This window comes from Crocuta crocuta, unplaced genomic scaffold (genome assembly GCF_008692635.1).
Source record: "Crocuta crocuta isolate KB4526 unplaced genomic scaffold, BGI_CrCroc_1.0 scaffold45, whole genome shotgun sequence".
Lineage (NCBI taxonomy): Eukaryota > Metazoa > Chordata > Mammalia > Carnivora > Hyaenidae > Crocuta > Crocuta crocuta.
In genome coordinates, this window is record NW_027530544.1 from 3,556,927 (window position 1) to 3,577,527 (window position 20,601).

General features: G+C 39.5%; 1 protein-coding gene across 1 annotated transcript in view; it reads right to left on the reverse strand.

Moving 5' to 3' along the window:
• Positions 1-20,601, reverse strand: part of SLC12A8 (solute carrier family 12 member 8) — a 137,380-nt gene that overhangs the window by 8,729 nt on the left and 108,050 nt on the right. Inside the window, exons 10-12 of the mRNA XM_077767745.1 lie at positions 15,016-15,661; positions 4,493-4,590; positions 3,823-3,940 (exon numbers count right to left, since the gene is read on the reverse strand). Of these exons, the coding sequence (XP_077623871.1) occupies positions 3,823-3,940; positions 4,493-4,590; positions 15,016-15,661 (862 nt within the window). The remainder of the gene's footprint in view (positions 1-3,822; positions 3,941-4,492; positions 4,591-15,015; positions 15,662-20,601) is intronic.

Here is a 20,601-nt window from a genome sequence, read left to right on the forward strand (position 1 = left end):
TGTGTTGTATCTATAGAACCATTTGGGGAGAACCAACATTAAGAATACTGAATCAGGGGCGCCTGGGTGGCTTAGTCGGTTAAGCGTCTGACTTTTGCTTAGGNTTTGCATCTACATTTATGAAGGATATTGGTATGCAGTTTTCCAAAGAGTTCCTATAGAATTAATATTCTTTCTTCCTTAAATATCTGGTAGTTTGCTTTAGTGAAGCCATATGGGCCTAGAGTTTTCTCTGTGGGAAGGCTTTTAATGACAAGATATTTAGATTACCTAAATAGCCCTACATTTTTAAAAAATTTAATGCTTTATTTATTTCTGAGAGAGAGAGTGAGAGAGAGAGGCAGCGTGAGCAGGGGAGGGTCAGAGAGAGAGGGAAACACAGAGTCTGAAACAGGCTCCAGGCCCTGAGCTGGCTGTCAGCACAGAGGCCAACATGGGGCTCGAACCCACGAACCATGAGATCATGACCTGAGCTGAAGTTGGAAGCTTAGCCGACTGAGCCACCCAGGCACCCCACCTACATTTCTTCTAGAGAGAGCTTTGATAGTTTATATCTTTCAAAGAATTTATCCAATTTATCTAGGTTGTCACATTTATTAGCACGTAACTGTTTACAGTATTTCTTTGTCTTTCTTTTAATATCTGTAGACTCTAGTAGTGCCATCTCTCTCACTCCTGGTATTGGTCATTTTATGACTTCTCTCCTTTTATACGCATCAGTCTAGCTCAAGGTTTCTCAAGTTTATTGATGTCACATAACCAGATTTTTGTTTCACTAGCATTCTTTCTATGTAAAATTTTTATTGATGCCTAGTTTGATATTTATTGTTTCTTTTTTTCTTCTTATTTGGGATTAATTTGCTCTTCTTTCTCTAGTTTCTTAAACTGTAGGCTGGTCATTGATTTCAGACATTTCTTCTTTTCTAATATAAGCATTTGATGCTACAAATTTCCTTCTAGCTACTGAATTAGCTTCATCCCATAATTTTGAAATGTTACATTTTCATTTTTGTTCAGTTCAAAATATTTTGTAATTTCACCTTTTTTAATGTTTATTTTCTTTATTGTGAGAGAGGAGAGCATGCAAGCAGAGGAGGTGCAGAGATAGAAGGAGAAAGAAAGAATCTCAAGCAGGCTCTGCACCGTCAGCACAGAGCCTGACATGGGGCTTGAACTTACAAACCATGAGATCATGTCCTGAGCCAAAATCAAGGATCAGATACTTAACCAACTGAGCCACCCAGGGACCCTTGTATTTTCACTTTGGACCCTGAGTTATTTAGTTTCCTTAGAGTTCTTAGTCATTTAGTGTTATTTAGTGTTCTTTGGCTTCTAAATATTTTGATAACCAGAATATCACTCTATTACTCATTTCTAATTCCCCTTTGGTCAAAGAACATACTTTGTTCTTGAATTTACCTAAGTGCTTTGAAGTTTATTGTGACTTTTTTTTTTTAATCCTAGAATATGTTCTGCCTTGGTAAATGTTCATATATACTTGAAAAGAACATGTATTCTGTTGTTGTTAGGTGGCATGTTCTATAACTGTCAATTTGCTTGGGTTTGTGGATAATATTTTTCAAGTCTTCTAAAGCCTTACTGATCTGGAGCACCTGGGTGCCTCAGTCACTTAAGCATCTGATTCTTGATCTCGGCTCAGGTCATGATCTCACAGTTTATGAGACTGAACCCCGTGTCAGGCTCTGAGCTGACAGTGCAGAGCCTGCTTAGAATTCTCTCTTTCCCTCTTTCTCTGCCCCACTCCCACTAGCGTTCTCTCGCTCTCTCTCTCTCTCAAAATAAATAAACATTTAAAAATAAATAAATAAAGCATTACTGATTTTACGCCTACTTGGTGTTGGAATTGCTGACTATAATTATTAACTTTTCTATTTCTTTTTGCAGTTCTGTCAGGTTTTGCATGATGTTATTTCAAAGCTCTGTTTTTTTTTTTTTAATGCTTATTTATTTTGAGACAGAAAGAGAACATGAGCAAGAGAGGGGCAGAAAGAGATGGAGAGAGAGAATTCCAGGCAGGCTCTGCCCCTCAGCACATAGCCTGATGTGGGGCTTGATCTCAGGAACTGCGAGATCATGACCAGAGCAGAAATCAAGAGTTGGACGCTTAACCAAATGAGACACCCAGGCGCTCCTCAAAGCTCTATTTCTAAGAACATAAATGCTAAGGTTTGTTATGTCCTCTTGATGAATTTTTCCCTTTTCCTTTATGAAATGACCCTCTTTATGTTTGATAGATTCTTTTCTCTGAAATCTACTTTGTCTGGTGTTAGTATAATCAGTCCAGCTTTGTTTTGATTCACATTATCATGATATTATCTTTTTCCACCCCTTTGCTTTTAACTTATTTGTGCCCTTATTTTTTTTTAATGCTTCTTTATTTATTTAGAGAGAGAGGGAGAGAGAGTGTAAGCATGTGCGTGTGTGCGAGCAAGGGCAGGGCAGAGTGAAAGGCAGAGTCCCAAGCAGACTCCATGCTCAGCATGCTCACCCATGTATACCATGTGCCTTTATATTTAAAGTCAACTTCTTGGGGCATCTGGGTGGCTCAGTCGGTTGAACGTCTGACTTCGGCTCAGATCATGATCTCATGGTTTGTGGGTTCAAGCCCCACGTCGGACACTGTGCTGACAGCCAGCTCAGAACCTGGAGCCTATTTCAGACTCTATATCTCCCTCTGTCTCTGACCCTCCCCTGCTCACTCTCTCTCTCTCTCTCCCTCTCTCTCAGAAATAAATAAAACATTAAAACAATTTAAAAAATAATAAAGCCAACTTCTTGTACGTAGCATATAGTTACTTTTTTATTGAATCTGACAATCTCAGAGTTTAGACGTTTGAATTGTGAATATTTAAACAATTTATATTTAGTGTGTTTATTGATATAGTTAGGTTTATATAAACCACCCTTCTATCTGTTTTTTGTTTGTCTTATATGTCCTTTATTATCATTTTCTTTTTCTTGCTTTATTTCTATTTGAGCATTTCTTAAATTCAATTTTATCTTCTTTATTGGCTTAATAGCTATAACTCTTTGTTGTATTTTAGTGGTTGCTTTAGGGCTTGTGGTATATCTTTTTAACTCATCGTGGTCTACCTCTTTTTTTAGTGTTTATTTATTTAGAGAGAGAGCATGAGTTGGGGAGGGGCAGACAGAGAGAAAATTTTTTTTTCTTTTAATGTATATTCATTTACTTTTTTTTTTTTTTTTACAAATAGTTTATTGTCAAGTTGGTTTCCACATAACACCCAGTGCCCATCCCCACAAGTGCCCTCCTCCATGCCCATCTCCCCCCTCCCTCCCCAACCATCAGTCCTCAGTTTGTTCTCAGCAGAGAGAGAAAAAATCTTAAGGAGGCCCCACACTGTCAGTGCAGAGCTCATCGTATGGCTCAACCCCATGAACTGTGAGATCAGGACCTGAGCCAAAATCAAGAGTCAGTCACTTAACTGACTGAGCCATCCAGGAGCCCCTATCATGATCTACCTTTAAGTGATATTATCGTATTTCACATTAGTATCAGAAACTTAAGACCGTACGTTTCCATTTCTTTCTTCCTCTCTTGTGCTACTGTTGTCAACAATTTTACTTCCACGCATCTTATAAACCTTACAAGTTATTATTCTTTATTTGTTACTATTTATGGGCATGTTATATTTTTCCTCCTAGACTAGAAGCTACTTGAAAATGAGATTCATATCTGAATTAGTTGGCATTTAATAGGTGCTTAAAATGCTTTTTTTTTTTTCAATGGATGCTAAAAGAGAAGAAGGAAGATGATGGAAAAATGGCTCTGCTTCTTACCAAGGTGAAGCCCTGGACTGGCCCGACCAATGTAGAAATACACAATGGCAGCAACACCCATGTTAATGAGGGCGTAGACCCACTGGATCACAAACATGATGAGAAGGGACCCAACAGCCTGTGGAAACAGAATAGGAAGGCAAGTCACCTAACAGTTTATCACATGGTAAGCAAGCCACAAGGTAAGGGCCTCAAGAAACAATAGTCCCTCTCATCCACCTCTGATTGCCAGAAATTCTAAATAGTTGAAGCTCACACATAATTCAAAAAACTGAAGTTAAGCAGATATTTGAGAACACACCCACCCAAAAGGATGCTGTAATCAAAACTATCAATAAATAAATATCTACCCTAGCCCCTTGTCCTACTCCTCCTTAGAAGAAACAAATTAGAGTGAAAGTACATTAATTTGGTATACCTAGAAATTTAGTGACTCAGAGGTTATCACAGATGTTTAATTATTTTTAAAGTAAACTACTGATTGAAATAAGTGGTTCATTAAATATAAGTTTGCCATTTGTAATCCCATCTAAACTAATGTAACAAACTTAAATCACATTGCTCCTAATTAAGACTGCCCTTTTTCCTCTCCCCTCTGCAGCTCCCTAGATCGACGTCTCTATCTGAATTCTTTCTCAAGGACAATTGAGATCAAAATGAAGTAACTCACCCCTAACAGGGAGACCCAGGGGTTGCATATGTGGGTATAGAAAGAAGTTGGTCTCCTCTGGATATCTTGTTCCTGGGGCCTAGACTTCAGGAATAAATCTAAAAAATAAATGAACCAAATCCTTGGTTACCAATTTGTTACCAAACTCTTTTCTATTTTTAAGAGTAAATACCAATGAATTCCTCTCCTCCAGTTTTGTAACTCAGCCAAAAAACAATCTCCATTCACCTCTACCATTAACTCCCTTGACCACACTTGAGTAACTATAGTAACTCAATGTTACTCAATGTATAGTAACTATACATCTCTTAAATCATGATTTGAATCTATCTACCCCTGCTTATCACTTCTTTTTTCTCATTTACTCTCCTGTCTTCCACCTCAACTATCCGTAGCCTACAGAGGGATCTTCAATTTGCCCTAGTATGTTTTTGCTTTCTATTACTTATCTCCTTTTTTCAGTACCCTCTTACCTAGCTAAGATTCTATGGTCCTAGACTAAGTGCATTCCCTTGCTTACATCACCTGCTTCCACGCTTCTACACTTCCATTCCTCAACGGTGTTACACCTAGTCAACTCATTCTCCTGCTCTCTGATGTAACGAATTTACAACCTCTTCTCTCAAAAGAGAGCTTTTATATTCTCTCATCACCAAATCTACTAAGCCATTTGCCTCTGTGCCCTCTTTTGTCCTTTCCTCCTTCTACAGTGGATGAGTATTCCTGGTTCTTACCCAAGGCACATCCCTCCACTCGTGCCCTGTTCAAAGGCTTTGCTTTTCCATCATCAGTTTTTCCATCCTTTACTGAATCATCTCCACCAAATACAAATATACTGTAATTTTCTCCCACCTAAACAAATATTTCCCAGTCATTCCTTAGCTACTGCCCTATTTCTTTATCTTCCTTACAGCAAAACTCCTCAAAAGAATTGCCTGTACAGTTTCTACCTCCCACTATTTCCTCAGCCCGCTGTTAAGACTGTAAATAACATTCCACTAAAAATACTCTTTCTATGGTTCCCAATGATGTGAAACTTCAAATTCAATGGTCAACACAGTCCTCATCCTTTCAGACAGCATCTGACACAAGTGATCTCTTTCTACTTGTTGAAACACTTCCTTCTCTTGATTTCTAGGATGCCTTGCTCCCCCGGTTTTTCTCCTATCTCAGTAACCACTTCTTGTCAGTCTCCTTTGCTGGCTTACCACTTCCTTCCAGCTCTCAAACACTGGAGTATCACAGCATTGATTTAGTCCCCAGCACTCTTGTTATTATATATATGGATATATTCACTCCTAGGAGATCTCATCTCGCCCCAAATGGCTTTAAATACTATCCACATACTGATGTTCCAAGTTTATATCATCATCCACCTCTCCCTTGAACTGAAGTTTTGAATATTAGTTGTCTTCTTAGTATCTCCCCTTACACGGCTAACAAGCACCTCAAACTTTAACATGACTACAGCAGAAAGCTATTCTCCTCAGGTCTTCTTCATCTGCATAAATGACATCATCATTCACTCAAATATCAAAAATTTATCCTTAACTCCTCTTTTTCACATACCTACATCTATTCCATCAGTAATTCCTGTTGACCCTACTACCAAAATATATCCAAAATATGACCACCTCATTGTTCTCCCATCCTAGTCCAAGCCATGTTCATCTGATTTGCTGTATTGTGCTCCTGTAGGAGAAACCAAAGTCAGAGTACATCCAGGATCTCTCGCATCTAGGTGTGGCCACAGGACCAGGTTCTCACCAGTGGAATGTGAACAAAAGTGGTAAGTGTCACTTCTGCACCAAGGTCTTTGGGAGAATACCTTGCATGGAGGAGAGCTTCCTAGACTATTAGTGCAAGTGAGAAATAAATTTCCGTTGTGTTTGAGCCACTATATTTTTGGTTATTGTTATAGCAGTTTAGCCTACCTTTATATATCTTCAACAGGCATTGGTTTTGTTCTGTTTTGTTTTGTTTTGTTTGTCTCCTTAAAGCCTAAATCTGATCATATCACAACCCTGACCTGCATGGCTCTACACTGCACTGACCTTCGCTTTCCACACTGTGCTCATCTTCTATCCCTCTCCCCTGCCACACTCCTCACCAGTTACTGCTGCATCTCTGCTGTTCTTGGAATTTGCCAATCCTATTCCCACCTGTACATTTATACACACTATTTTCTCTGTCTAGAATTCTTCCCCAATATCTCTACATGGTTCACTCTTCTATACAATTCAGTTCTTCATTAAAATATCCTCTTCTCAAAGATATCTGTTCTGACAAACCTATCTGAAACAGTACCCTTTCTCTCCACCCTAGTCTCTCTCTCTATCCTGTTACCTTGCTTTATTATCCATCATAGTACTTATCACTTACTGACATTACAGTTATATATTTGTTTGTTTGTTTAGTATGTGTCTTCTCCTATAGAATGCAAGCTCAATGACAGCAGAGGCCTTCTATGTCCATACAGAATGTCCCCCACTCCTGAAACAGCATTTGAGATGTAGTAAATCTTCATTACATGTGGTTAAATGAATAAAGAAACCATCCTTGCCCCCAGGGTAGTCTTTATCCTTTCAACATCCGTCTGCCTTCATCATGTGCTTCGGCTCAGGTCATGAGCTTGTGGTTCTGTGCTGACAGCTCAGAGCCTGGATCCTGCTTCAGATTCTGTGTCTCCCTCTCTCTGCCCCTCTCCTGCTCATTCTCTCTCTCTCTCTCAAAAATAAATAAAAATTTAAAAATATGTATCAAATATAATAAAAATAATTATGTCAAATTTTAAAATAATGAATTAAGTAATTTTATAGAAGTTACATAAAATAAATATTAACCTGATTTGTTCATTTTAGCCACTCTGACCAGTGTGAAGTGGTATCTCAGTGTGGCTTTGATTTATATTTCCTTGATGATAAATAACTTGATGGGGTAGGAGGGAAGTGGGTGATGGGCACTGAGAGGAGCACTTGTTGGGATGAACACTGGGTGTTGTATGTAAGCCAATTTGGCAATAAATTATATTTAAAAAAAATAAATATTAAACCACCTCTGAAAATGCACTCCATATCTTTATCAGAATAAATAAACACATAGTTCTAGTTACCATGTACAAAGCAAGAGTGTGGATTGCAATAGTCCACAAAGGATCCTGTTTCAAGTTCATGTAGTATTTTATTATGTTGATAATACAATTCTTTTAACCACTTTCCAAATGTTGCATGTTTAAGTGATTTCTAATTTGCTACTAGCACAAACAACTCAGCCATGACTATCTTGAACACATTTTATGGTTTGCTGTTTGGTTTTGAATTATTTCCTTGATATACAATTCACCCAAATAGATTTACAAAGTCAGGGCAATGAAATGGTTTTATATTTCTTATTATATCATGAAAAATTATTCTTCAGAGAGAATTAACCAGAGATGTTATGTCAACTATGCTTCAATAATAAAAATTGAAAAAGAAAGAGGAGGAGGAAGAGAATGAACAAACCAGAGGGACTTTCAGCAATGGCAATGTGAAGTGGTCAGGGAATCCTTTCCACAGAAATAAGTATACAACTTGACAAAATAATAAAAAAGCAATCATTCAGCTCTAGAATTTACCAAATGGAGACAAAAATTAAGAAGTATTTATTTTTCAAAAACTGCTAGAGCTGAGGGTCTGAACAGTGAGAGCCCATGGCCTGGTCTCCCATCCTCATTCTGGTTCTTACCAGCATGGAGCTGGTCAGAAACCAGCAGCTTTGCTGCCAGAGGAGGCAGACTTGTGAGTTGTGCCTTTATAAACTAAATATGGTGAATACAGTAGAAAACTGAAAGGGAAAAGTCCTCAGTTTTGCTAGCCTGAGGTTGCAGACCCAGCCAAGGCAAGCAGTGGACAAGTCAGAAATTTAATGGGATGATCTAGAAATGAGAGAGCCACAGAAAGACTATGGAAGGACTATACCTCCCCATATTTCCCTGGCTGACAGGAAAGCTATGCTCCTGCCTGGGGAGACCAAACTGAGACTGGCAAAACCAGGAGAGACTGGAAAACTAGCTCCAACTTTGACTGCTTCCCAACCTACATACAGATCCACTGGCAGAGGGTGGAGCCTTATGGGCCACGTAGGCACAAGGGCAAACTCCTAGGAAGCCAGGCTAAAAGTTAAAAATAAGAATAAAAAACCGAGTAAAGACATCAGAATCCACACACCAGACAAAGACTTCAAAAAGACTTCAAAGCAGCTAGTATAACATGTTCAAAGAATTAAATAAAAATACAATGTCAGTGACTTAATAGAAATATGATACCTATGACTTTCAAAATAGGGAATATCAACAAAAACATATAAACATTACAAAAATGAAAATTCTACAGTTAAACTGTACAATAACAGAAATAAAAAATTTACTCTATGGGCTTAACATAAGATTTGAGATGACAGAAGAAAGAATCAGTGAACATGAAGATAGAGCAGTAGAAATTATCCAAACTCAGGAACAGAGAGGAAAAGGTAGAAGAAAAAGGGACAGAGCCTCAGAGATCTGGGGGACAATGTAAAGTATATCAATTAACATGGAACTCCCAAAGAGATTGGAGAGAAAGAGAAGAGCAGAAAAAATATTTGAAGAAATAATGGCTCCCAAATTTGATGAAAAGCTTAAATCAACAGATCTAGAAGGAATGAATCCACTAGAATTGCTTCCAGCAATGTGTACATACACCTGACTACCACTGACTTATTTTATTTAAATTTTTGATATCTTAATAGATGTTCAGTGATATTTTAAAGGTAATTTAATTTGTGTTCATTGAATTAATACAATGGCCTAGTTTACAACAGATACAAGCAGCATACACCTTATACAGTTTCAGAACACAAATTCTAAAGTGAAATGGACCTGTGTTCAAATTTTGGCTATCTCATAACCTGAGCAAATGTTTAACTTCTCTATGCCTCTGTAAAATGATAATAACAATGCCTAAGTCTGAGCTTAGATGAGATAATCTGTTAAGTGCTTATCTCAGTGCCAAGAACATTGGACATGCTTGAAAAATACTGTCTATTTTTAACTACTAAGAATATTTAACACTTAACAATAAAAGTTAGTTTGTTGAATGAGCAATGAATGAATCTGGGCATTGATTTTTCAAATGTAAACTGCATATTCATCTGCACACTTCTCTTTAGTAGAATCTGGATTTTGACCTTCCTATTTTAAAAAATAATATGCATTGGAAGGTATGCTTTTATCAGCTGTGCTTGTCAGAATAATTGTTTCCTTCTGTGACACTGTGTTGTACAAATGTTTTTTATTTCTCTTTAATCAGATCCTTTTCGTCTTTGATGATAGTCTTCAATAGTCAGAAATATCTCTCTTGCACAGCTGTTACAAATAAGAAATTCATGGCTATATAAGGTAAAAATACAGCCCAAGTTAATCTTTTTGATCCATTTTATTTCAACAATGTTTACTCAATAGTGATTTGATTCTTCTTATTATATGACATCTGGCTTGTCACAGATTAGGTTCTTATCATAGTGTAATTCTTTCTATTCTACTTTACTGATCAATGTTTCATTTTTTAAAGTTAATATTTGCTCAATTGTGCATGGATTTAGCCTTTACTGAGTGTATGTTGCACACTGTGTACTGTGTGGGAATGTTGTGATAAATACAAGGTGGAAAGACATGGCTTGTGACTAAAGGAAGCCCACAGTCCAAGGGCAAAGGGATAAAACTAATATTTCTTTTCCTCAAGACAGACAGACACATAGGCCTGAAGACAAACGTGTAAATAAATTTGACATAAATGTATAAAACAATGTGTTAATTCTTTATATCACTAGTGTAAATCAAATGTTATACTTGCACAGGAGAGGAAATCAGCAAAGCCTTCTCAGAGGGAGTGTAAATGAGTATGAAAGGTTGGATGGATTTTAAACTACAAATTGGAGTTTTCCAGATGGAGAAGCGGGAGGTGAAGCAGCCACGAAAACAGAGCAGCATATGCAAAGGCAGGAAGGAACGAAGAACAAGATGTGTTTGGGGCATTCATCTAAGTCTAACTGGAATATACAGAGTATGGGCCGTCATGAGGAAAATGGCCAAAAAGTTAGTACAGAGCAGGATTGTAAAGAACCTTCACACATCACACCAAGGATCTTGAACTTTAGATGGAAGAGATTTGATTCCAGTGAAGGTTTTTAAGTAAGAGAGACATGACAAGAGTTTTATTTTAGAAAATCATTCAGCGGACAGTGAGAAGGAGAAACAGGATGTAGGAGAATCTGGAGGCAGGACACTGGTTTGCAGATTTAACAAGAGTCTGGGTGCTGGGTGGGAAGGGTCTGCACCAAGGTACAGGCGGCAAGGGTGACGAACAGGGAGTGGTCAATAGATATGACATTTCTACAATTGGGCAACTGGGCAGCAAGCACTGATTGCAAACTGACTGAACATCTCTCCTGGAAGCCCACTGAGAAAACAAAAGGAATTAAGCATAAGCCCACAAACCTAAGAATGAGAGAGGAAAGATAAAAACAAGTCTTGGAAGATGGAAAAGTGACAGGGGAATGGTAATAGAGTGAGTGGAGCAGAAAAGGATGAATTCTAGGACCTACAGAGAGGGCACTGGCAAGGAGAAGCTCAATGAACCCTGGCAGGTCCCTGCAAGGTTCAAGACCAGGCAGTGCCAGGTCCCTAGGAAGTGGTAAGGTACAGGAGTTTGGTTGCAAGCCTATATTTGAAACAGCTGGAAGCCAAGATCATTACTTCTCCGCACACAGCTAGGTAATAATTCCTTTGCTTGACCCCTTTCCTCTGAAGAAATAAAACCAGTGAGTACCTGGACTTGGGACACCAGGCACAGTAAGAGTGGGCAAATGGAGCTAGAAATTGGGGAACTGAATAAAAGTCTGTATCCTAAACAATGAGACACCCTCAACTCCCCTACGTCTCCCTGCTCCCTGAATGCATGCAGCCATCTGGGTGAGACAAGAGATTAAAAGACTCTGCTCTGGAGGAACTAAAGAGTCCAGAGGTTTTGAAAACCTATAGATAGTCACTTTTGGGAATCCTTCCTCCTGTGAAAAAGCTAGCCTACAACCTAATCATTTTACAGTGAGGTGCCCTAATCAACAGGCTCTGCCCAGTATGCAGGTCTTCTAAACAACTTTTTAGTACTTCACTTCTAGATAGGAAAAGAAATCAAAAGATCAACAGACTTCTAATATAAGAGAGAGAGAGAAAGATGAAGCCAAAGAGAAAAGGATCTAGAGAGTGGTAAAAAGAGCAGAAAAAGACTTTAAAAGGAGAATAAGTAACATTACCAGAGAGGTAAGATAAGCCATTGTACCCATAAAACAAGAATGAGATGATGTTCAGATTAAAAAAAAAAAAAAGGATAAGAACAAATTGGGTTAAACCAAAAGCTCTTAGAAATTAAAACCATGATAATTGTGGCATTGACTGATTGTTGCTACCCAATCTCCCCTTCTTTCTTAGAAAAAACCCACACCATTTCATATGAAACAGCAAAATGATCAGGTAAAAACATATTTCCCAGCCTTCCCTCTGAGAATAGCTGAAAAGGCTAACAAATCAAGTTCAAGGCTATATAGCCAGGATCAACACTCAATATTGTATGTCAGAGCAGTCTAGCAGGGGACACTCCTGTGGCAGGCACCAAGGTCTAGATGCTGAATCCTGCCCACGGGCTCTGAAAGCCCTGGACACTGGAGCCAGGAATGTAGCCCTCCTGCTGCTACCTTAAGACTTCTAGAGAGTTCCTCAAAGTCACCACTTCAGGTTTCCAGTTCCCAGTTCCAGGTATAAGAAGGGCTCATCTGATTGGCAGAGCCTCAGCCTCATGCCTGAACTCTTGGCTATAGGAGAGGCTGGAAAACTGAGTATCTGACATCTTCAGTTTTGAGTGTGAAAGGCTTGTGTTTCCTCTCACCAAGACTTGTAACACTGGAAATTCTTCAAACATAGGTAGGTCATTCAATGCTGGGTAGGCAAAACAAAACAAAACAAAACAAACAAACAAACAAAAAAAACAACCTACTGTAATATTGTATCCAAAAAAATCTCTTGTTCCCCTTCAAACATAGAAGTGTGATAAGGAGAGAAATTCCAAGAGCTTTGTAGCAGGATTAGAGAACAGATAGTCTAGAATGGGACAGGATGAGAGTATAGGAGAAAGGGAAAAAAAGAAATGAATATGTTAGATTTCTGAAGAATTTGAGCATTTGGAAAATAACATTAAGAAGCATTTGACATATCTTCCAGAGCATTCCAAGAAAAATGATGAAGGAAAACCAAGCAAATAAAAAACAAGGCAATCATTAACTCCAGGAAACAGAAAAAGTTATACAAAAAAGGAAATGTAAATATAGTGTATGTAATATATTGCTCAGAGTTAAGTGATATTTGCTTAATCACAATAATATGAATACTAGCTATTAAGCTAATCAAAAACAGTGATATAAGTACACTGGGGACATTGGATGAGAAGGCAGAGTGGCATAAATGTGTTAAAACTTCATTTATCATAATAGAAAGTCAAAAGATGATATCTGAAACTGACATATTAAGAAACAAATACAAATATATTATTTAGTAACATGAAGGTTGATAAAAGAAGCAACTTTTTGGTTGAAAGTGGGATTTTCTAGGAGTGGGACTAGGGGGCTGAGAAAGGTACAAGGGATAATATAGAAGAGTGAGGATTACCATTTCTGATTATGTTACTTTTAAATCCACTTGCCTTATTAAACTGTACACTTATTATTTTGATAAAAATAAAATAATTCTTAAAAGTTTAATAATTCTCCTATCATTAAAAATCTCCCACCAATTCAGAGATAAAGAAGGAAAACAAGTATATGGGAGAATGTAAAACATCTGTTTTTAGACATCTCTTTCTATATCTGTCTGTCTTCTCCTCTTTGCTCACATTTGTCTATACAGATCACAAAGGGCATGGCAATGTAGAGAAAAGTAATGAGCTTCAAATACAGGCAGAGAACCTAGGTGTGACATCCAGCTTTGCAAAGTCTTAGCTCTGAGACTTCTCTGTGACCTCACTGGGGCTCAGGGCCTTCATTTGTAAAATGGAAAAAATATAATATATATATTATATTACATGACATAACATATGTAAAGCACCTAGAATGTGGACAACTCAAAATTATAAATTCTTTCTTTCTCTCAGAATTTCTCATGCCCTGTAAGCCTCTCTCTGAGAATCTCCCTGTGTGTTTCCATGTTTGTAGATTTGAGAAAGCAATGCAAAGCTGTGTTCCTTTGGCCATCTTTCCTCCACCCCCTCTTGCCTGGTTTGGGAGATTTATCTTCCACAGACAAAACCTTGTAAGGCAGACGAGGGGTGTTTTTTTGTTTGTTTGTTTGTTTTTTGGTAAAGTTTTGTGTATTTATTTTNCAAACGGGCACTCTGCACTCAGTAAGTGGTTCCTGGTGTCAAGTGGCAGCAAGCTCAGGCCTGGATGCAGTTGGATACAAAGCGATGAAGCCCAGTAGCTTTCACGACAAGATGTATGTATTTAAACTTGCTCCAAGCAATTCCAATAATCGCGTTTAGACCCAACAGGCGACACCACCTCATAGGTGACACTGCCTGTCTCCCCACCGTGTATTAGTGTCTTGGGGCTGGTTTCCACCACAGTCCAACCTCCTCCAGACCTGTGTTCTGCAGAAAAGGTGCTAAGGCCCTGCTCCCCAAGGGCCATGAAACACAGAGAAACAGCTGCCTCTTTAGGCCGAGTGCTTACACCAGTGGCCTTTAAAGGCTCAAATCAATCTGAGCCAGTCCACAGGAAGCCCCCTCCCCCCAATCTCCCCAGGCTCCAGCCCTGTGACCATGCCCCATCCCACTGCCGTGCTGGGCTAGAATCTGCTCTAAATGACAACGTGGTACAATGGTTCCAAGCAGCCCGGGAAGGTCGGCACTGACCTTGAAAGGAAAAAATGGTCTTGTTTGTGTTGATATTAGTGTTTATTTACTTTGAGAGGGAGAGAGAGTGCACTAGTGAGTGAGGGGCAGAGAGTGAAGGAGAGAGAGAATCACAGGCAGGCTCCACAGTCTGCACAGAGCACAATGTGCGGCTTGATCCCACGACCATGAGATCTTGACTATGAGATCACAACTGTAAGATCACAACCTGAGCTGAAATCGAGAGTCAGACACTCAACAAACTGAGCCACATAGGCGGCATTCATGTTTATATTACATCTCAGCTGATTTCTGAGTAAAATGAAATAATGTTCAATTATTAGCCATGGCTCCCAGCTCTACTATACAAGAGTAGACAGAAATTTCTAAGTCAGCTACTATTTGAATATAACTTTAAAGAGTAAATATCACACAAAATTAACAAGGATTTTAAACCCAGCTATAAAGCGAGCTGGTTGAGGATTTGAAAAGGGGTTGTATAACGGGGTAGGTTATCCAGTTTAGGTCACCCCAAATTAGGAGGCCCTGATGTGATTCCAAAGCACTCACCTTCTCCACTTGGGCCAGGCTGGTAACTTGGCTCAGGGACAGGATGGTCTCCACTCGCTCCTCCAGGCAGAGCTCCTTCACTCCCGCCACTCTCCTTTTTCCAGTAGGCTGCCTGCCGCTCCCGTGAGGCAACAGGCAATCTGTTAGAGCCCTCAGCAGGGAAGGAAGCTGGGGACTTGAGGTCCAAAAGGAAGCTATCTTGTAAGGTTGACTTGGTGGCCTTCTTGCATTTCCCCTTCTTACTTTCTGGGATCCCGTCACTGTCTCCTTGCCCGGGTTGGCTATTCTCAAACTTCTTGGTTAGTTGGAGGAGTTGATCCATGTCTTTGGTGAATTCTAGCAGAGTACCCTCAGAGAGGCTTTGGGCAGTGCCCTCAGAGCCATAGCTGGGAGCCTTCTGCAAGAGCAGGTGCTCAGAGCACTGGAGAGCTCCCGTGCCCTCCCTGTGCACTGACTCAGGCACCTGGAGAAGGCTGCAGGGACCCATGGACAGGGAGAAGTAAGAGTAGTCCACTGCAATGTACGTCAGCATGAAATTGATGGTGACAATGGGGGCTAGAACATTCACTTGGCCCACAAGGACAAAAGCCATGGTCACTAAGCTGGTCAGGAAGATGGCAGCAACAGGTGTTTTATTTGGACCTTTCTGCAGAAAGAAAAATGACATGCAAGGCTATGAAATTTCAGAAAAAATCACATTATATGATAGAAACACAATTCATAATGGTTCAACCGCTTGTACCATGTTCTACTAATCACGGATTGTCTATAAACTTGGGATAATAATATCTAACTCATTCCCATGGGTTTATTATGAGAACAGAGCTAATGCACATAAAATGCTTGACACAGCATTGACACACAGTAGGCTCCCAACACACCACGGGTATTAGTTGTATTCATAACTATTAATATGGAGTATGGCTATATAGAACTTGGACTTCCCAAGTATTTCTCCTTTGGGTTTCATTGGGTTTTTTGGGGGGAGGGTTGTTTTTGTTTTTTTGTTTTGTTTTCTTTTTGTTTTTTTAGAGAGAGAGACTGAGTTGGGGAGAAGGACAGCGGGCAGGGGGTGGAGGAGGAGAGAGGGAGGGGGAGAATCTTAAGCAGGCTCCACACTGAGCGTGGGGCCCCTCTCCAACATGAGGCTCAATCCTGTGACCCTGGGATCATTTCCTGTGCTGAAATCAAGTGTCAGACACTCAACTGATTGAGCTATCCAGGCACCCTTCTTTGGATTTTAACATCAGTCTTGGAAATCAAAGTGGTTCAAAGTTCCCAGGCTATAATGGAGTAAATAAGCTTAAGGGGAATGGGAGACCCGAGAAGATACAACAGAATCACTGGTGGCTGTGGTGAGGAAATCGTAAAACTAAACATATACATGCTCACACACTTATTTTATACACATTTGTTATCAATGGAGGTGGGTATGGTGACCTTCAGGAAAACAGTAGTAGAGAATATGTGCTAATTCCATATAATTTGTCACTCCACAGAAGCTGTTCATCACAGTCACTGACATGGTTCTTTGGCCAAAAGCATTGGTCACTTCTTGGTCCCCATCTTCCTTGACTTAAGAACTACATTTGACCCAGGTACTCTCTTCTTGGTCTTTGAAAGACTTTCTTTGCCTAGCTTCTCCTGATTTGGCTCCCTCTTCATTGTCTGCTCCTTCTTAGTCTTTGTAGCTGGCTCCTCTACATCTCTGAAATCTACCTTTATTTATTTATTTTTTAGGTTTATTTATTTTGAGAGAGAGAAAGCATGAGTGGGGAGGGGCAAGGAGAGAGAGAGAGAGAAAGAGAGAGAGAGAATCTGAAGCAGGCTCCGTGCTGTCAGTGCAGAGCCTGATGTGGGGCTTGAATCCACAAACCATGAGATCATGACGTGAGCCAAAGCTGAACACTTAACCAACTGAGCCATCCAGGCACCCGTCTCTGAAATCTACATTTAAAGTAGCCTAGGGCTCCATCCTCAGACCCTTTCTTTTTTCTATCAATACTTTCTTCCTAGGTGATCTCAACCAGAATTCTAAATTTATTATTTTTATTTTTTTAATGTTTATCTTTGAGAGACAGAGTGTGAGTAGGGGAGGGGCAGAGAGAGCAGATACAGAATCCAAAGCAGGCTGTAGGCTCCGAGCCGTCAGCACAGAGACCAATGCGGAGCTTGAACCCACCAACCACAAGATCATAACCTGAGTTGAAGTTGGATGCTTAACCGACTGAGCCACCCAGATGCCCAGAATCCTAAATTTAAATACCAGCTTTGTGCTCAATCTTAACTCCCACATTTGAATCTCCAGTCTGAAATGTCCCCCTCCAATCTAGACTTAAATATTCAACTACCTACTCAATATTTCCAGTTGATGTCTAATAGGATATCAATTGTCCCAAACCAAATTGCTGACTCCCCAACCTCCCATCCATCAAATCTACTCCTTCTGTAGTCTCCATCTCAGAAAACAGCTGCTCAGTCCAGCAAAATTCTTGATGTCTCTTCTCATTCACTCCTTCTCCATCAGAAAATGCTGTCAGCTTTACCCTCAGATATACACAGGATCTAACCACTGGTCCCACCTCCTTTACAGCCAGCAATCTGCAAGGGGAGGGGCAGACACATAAGCCATTTCCAGATCTGACCCGCAAACCTCCCACAGGTGCTCCTCCAGGTGCATTTCCCCCTTTCTGATGGTCAGAATAGAGAGCAGCCTTCAAAGTCACAGGATGAAGACAGCCACGTCATCAGCCTGAGTCTCCGAGGGTCAAAGCCCCTGTTGACCTGAAACACCTGTCCAAGAGCTTCAGAGTAAAATTCTGGGGGAAAAAATAAGAGGTAAAAATATGCTTTTATTGTCTTTGAGGATTACATTTTTGGTAAATTTGCTACAGCTATTTAGCATACTCTAACAATAAAACTACTAAGAATAAAGTAAGTACTTAGAAACTAAAGAGAACGTAAAAGGAGGGTGTTAGGTAGGCTGAAAGAAATGCTAATGGTCCAGGCCAAGATTTTGATGAGGGCAGGTTTTTAATGGTTGAACATGAACTTCTCCTATCAAAAGGCACCATAAAGAAATGAAAAAAACAAGCCACAGAATGGGAAAAGATATTTGCAACACATATAACTGACAAAGAGTAATCCAAAATATCAAAGAATCCTTACAAAATAATTAGAAGATGGAAAACCCACTAATAAAAAATGAGCAAAAGAATGTCTATTAAGCATATGAAAGGTACCCAATGTCATTAAGTAATCAAGGAAATGCAAATTGAAACCATAGGAAGATCCCATTAAACACCCAACAGATTGGCAAGAATTAAAAAGTCTGATAGTGTCAAGCATTGGCACAAACACAGAGGGATAGAAACACTTATCCACTGCTGATAGGGGTGTCAATTAGTACAAGTACTTTGGAAAAAGAGTTTGTTGTCTAGTAAGTGAAAATAGACATACCCTATAGCTTAGCAATTCCAATAATGGGTATGTAGTCTGGAAGACCTCTACGTGTGAACTTTTCTACTAATATAAGAATGTTCATTATACTGTCTGTAACAGACCCAAATTGGAAACAACCCAAAAGTCCCTCACCAGCAGAATGAATAAATAAATTCTAGCAAATGAGGAGATACTGTACAGGGATGATAATAAACAAGCCGTTGCTACAAGCAAAAATGTGGACGAATCTCACAAACAGAATGCTGAGGGAAGAGGCATACCACATTTATCCAAAGTTTAAAAACAGGCAACATTAAACAATTTTGTTTAGAGATGCATATGGAGGAAGCAAACCAGGGGTCAGCAAACTATGGCCCATGGGCCATCTGGCCACCATCTGTTTATGTATGCCCATGAGCTAAGAACGGTTTTATATTTTTAAAAAGTTGGGAAAAATCAAAAGAAGAGGAAGATTTCATGACACACAAAAATTACATGAAATTTGAATGTCAGTGTCCATGAAAAAGTGTGATTGGAGCACAGCTACACCTATCCCAATAGGCGTGTCTGTGTCTGTGGCTACTTTTGAGCTATAATTGCAGAGTTGAGTAGTTGTGACAGAGACCATAGGGCCTGCAAAGCCTAAAATATTTACTATTTGGCCCTTTTCAGAAGAAGTTTGCGGACTCCTGAGTAGTCTTTAAAGAAAGCAAGGAAATTATTATCACAAAAGACTACAGTTATGGAGAGGGATGGGGCTCTGATCAGAGAAGGCATGTGGAGGCTGGAATGTTCACTTCAGTTATTCTTTAAAACTGTTCATATTGGGGGTGCCTGGGTGGCTCAGTCAGTTAAGTGTCCGACTTCAGCTCAGGTCATGATCTCATGGTTTGTGGGTTAAAGCCCCACGTCAGGCTCTGTGCTGACAGCTCGAAACCTGGAGCCTGCTTCAGATTCTGTCTCCATCTCTCTCTGCCCCTCCTCCACTTGCACTCTCTCTCAAAAATAAATAGTAAAGAGTTTTAAAAAAAAACTGTTCATATTGGCTTTATGCTCTATTCTGTATGTTGAAAAGCTCTCACAAAATTTTAAAGTCTATTCTCTCCCCATTAAAAAAGAAAATGTGCTGGGGTGCCTGCGTGGCTCAGTCAGTTAAGCATCCGACTTCGGCTCAAGTCATNAAAAAAATTTTTTAAGAAAATGTGCTAATAAAATTTAATCATATGTAAAGAAGCTTTGGGGAGAAAAAAAACTTCAGAGTTAAAAGACAAGCAACAAAGTAGAGAAAACATTTGTAATATATTTCACAAAGAGTTAACTTCCCTAACAAAAGAAAAGAAGAGCTTCTAGCAATTGAGAAGAAAAAATCCAACAATCACAGGACAGATATGTGATTCTAAGAGGTAATGATCTCCAAACTCATTCATATAAGAGTAATGCAAATCACAAGGGTGCCTGGGGTGGCTCAGTTGATTAAGTGTCAGACTCGTGGTTTCAGCTCAGGTCATGATCTCATGGTTCATGAGCCTGAGCCCCCTGTCAAGGCTCTGTGTTGATGGTGTGGAGTCAGCTTGGGATTCTCTCCCCCTCTCTCTGACCCTCCCCTGCTCACATTGTCTCTCTCTCTGTCTCTTTCAGAAATAAAAAAACAAACAAAAAACATTTTTTTAAAAGAAAATGTGCTAATAAAATTTAATCATATGTAAAGAAGCTTTGGGGAGAAAAAAAACTTCAGAGTTAAAAGACAAGCAACAAAGTAGAGAAAACATTTGTAATATATTTCACAAAGAGTTAACTTCCCTAGCAAAAGAAAAGAAGAGCTTCTAGCAATTGAGAAGAAAAAGTCTAACAATCAGAGGACATATATATAACTCTAAGAGGTAACAATCTCCAAACTCATTCATTTAAGAGTAATGCAAATCACAGGGGTGCCTGGGTGGCTCAGTCAGTTAAGTGTCTGACTTCAGCTCAGCTGTGATCTCACATTTTATGAGTTTGAGCCCCACATCGGGCTCTCTGTTGTCAGCCCAGAGCCCACTTTGGATCTTCTGTCCCCCCCCCCCCCCCCCAAAAAAAAAAAAACTTAAAAAAAAAAAAAGAAGAAAAACTAATAGAAGGGAAGCCTTTTTTTATAAAAAGAAAAAG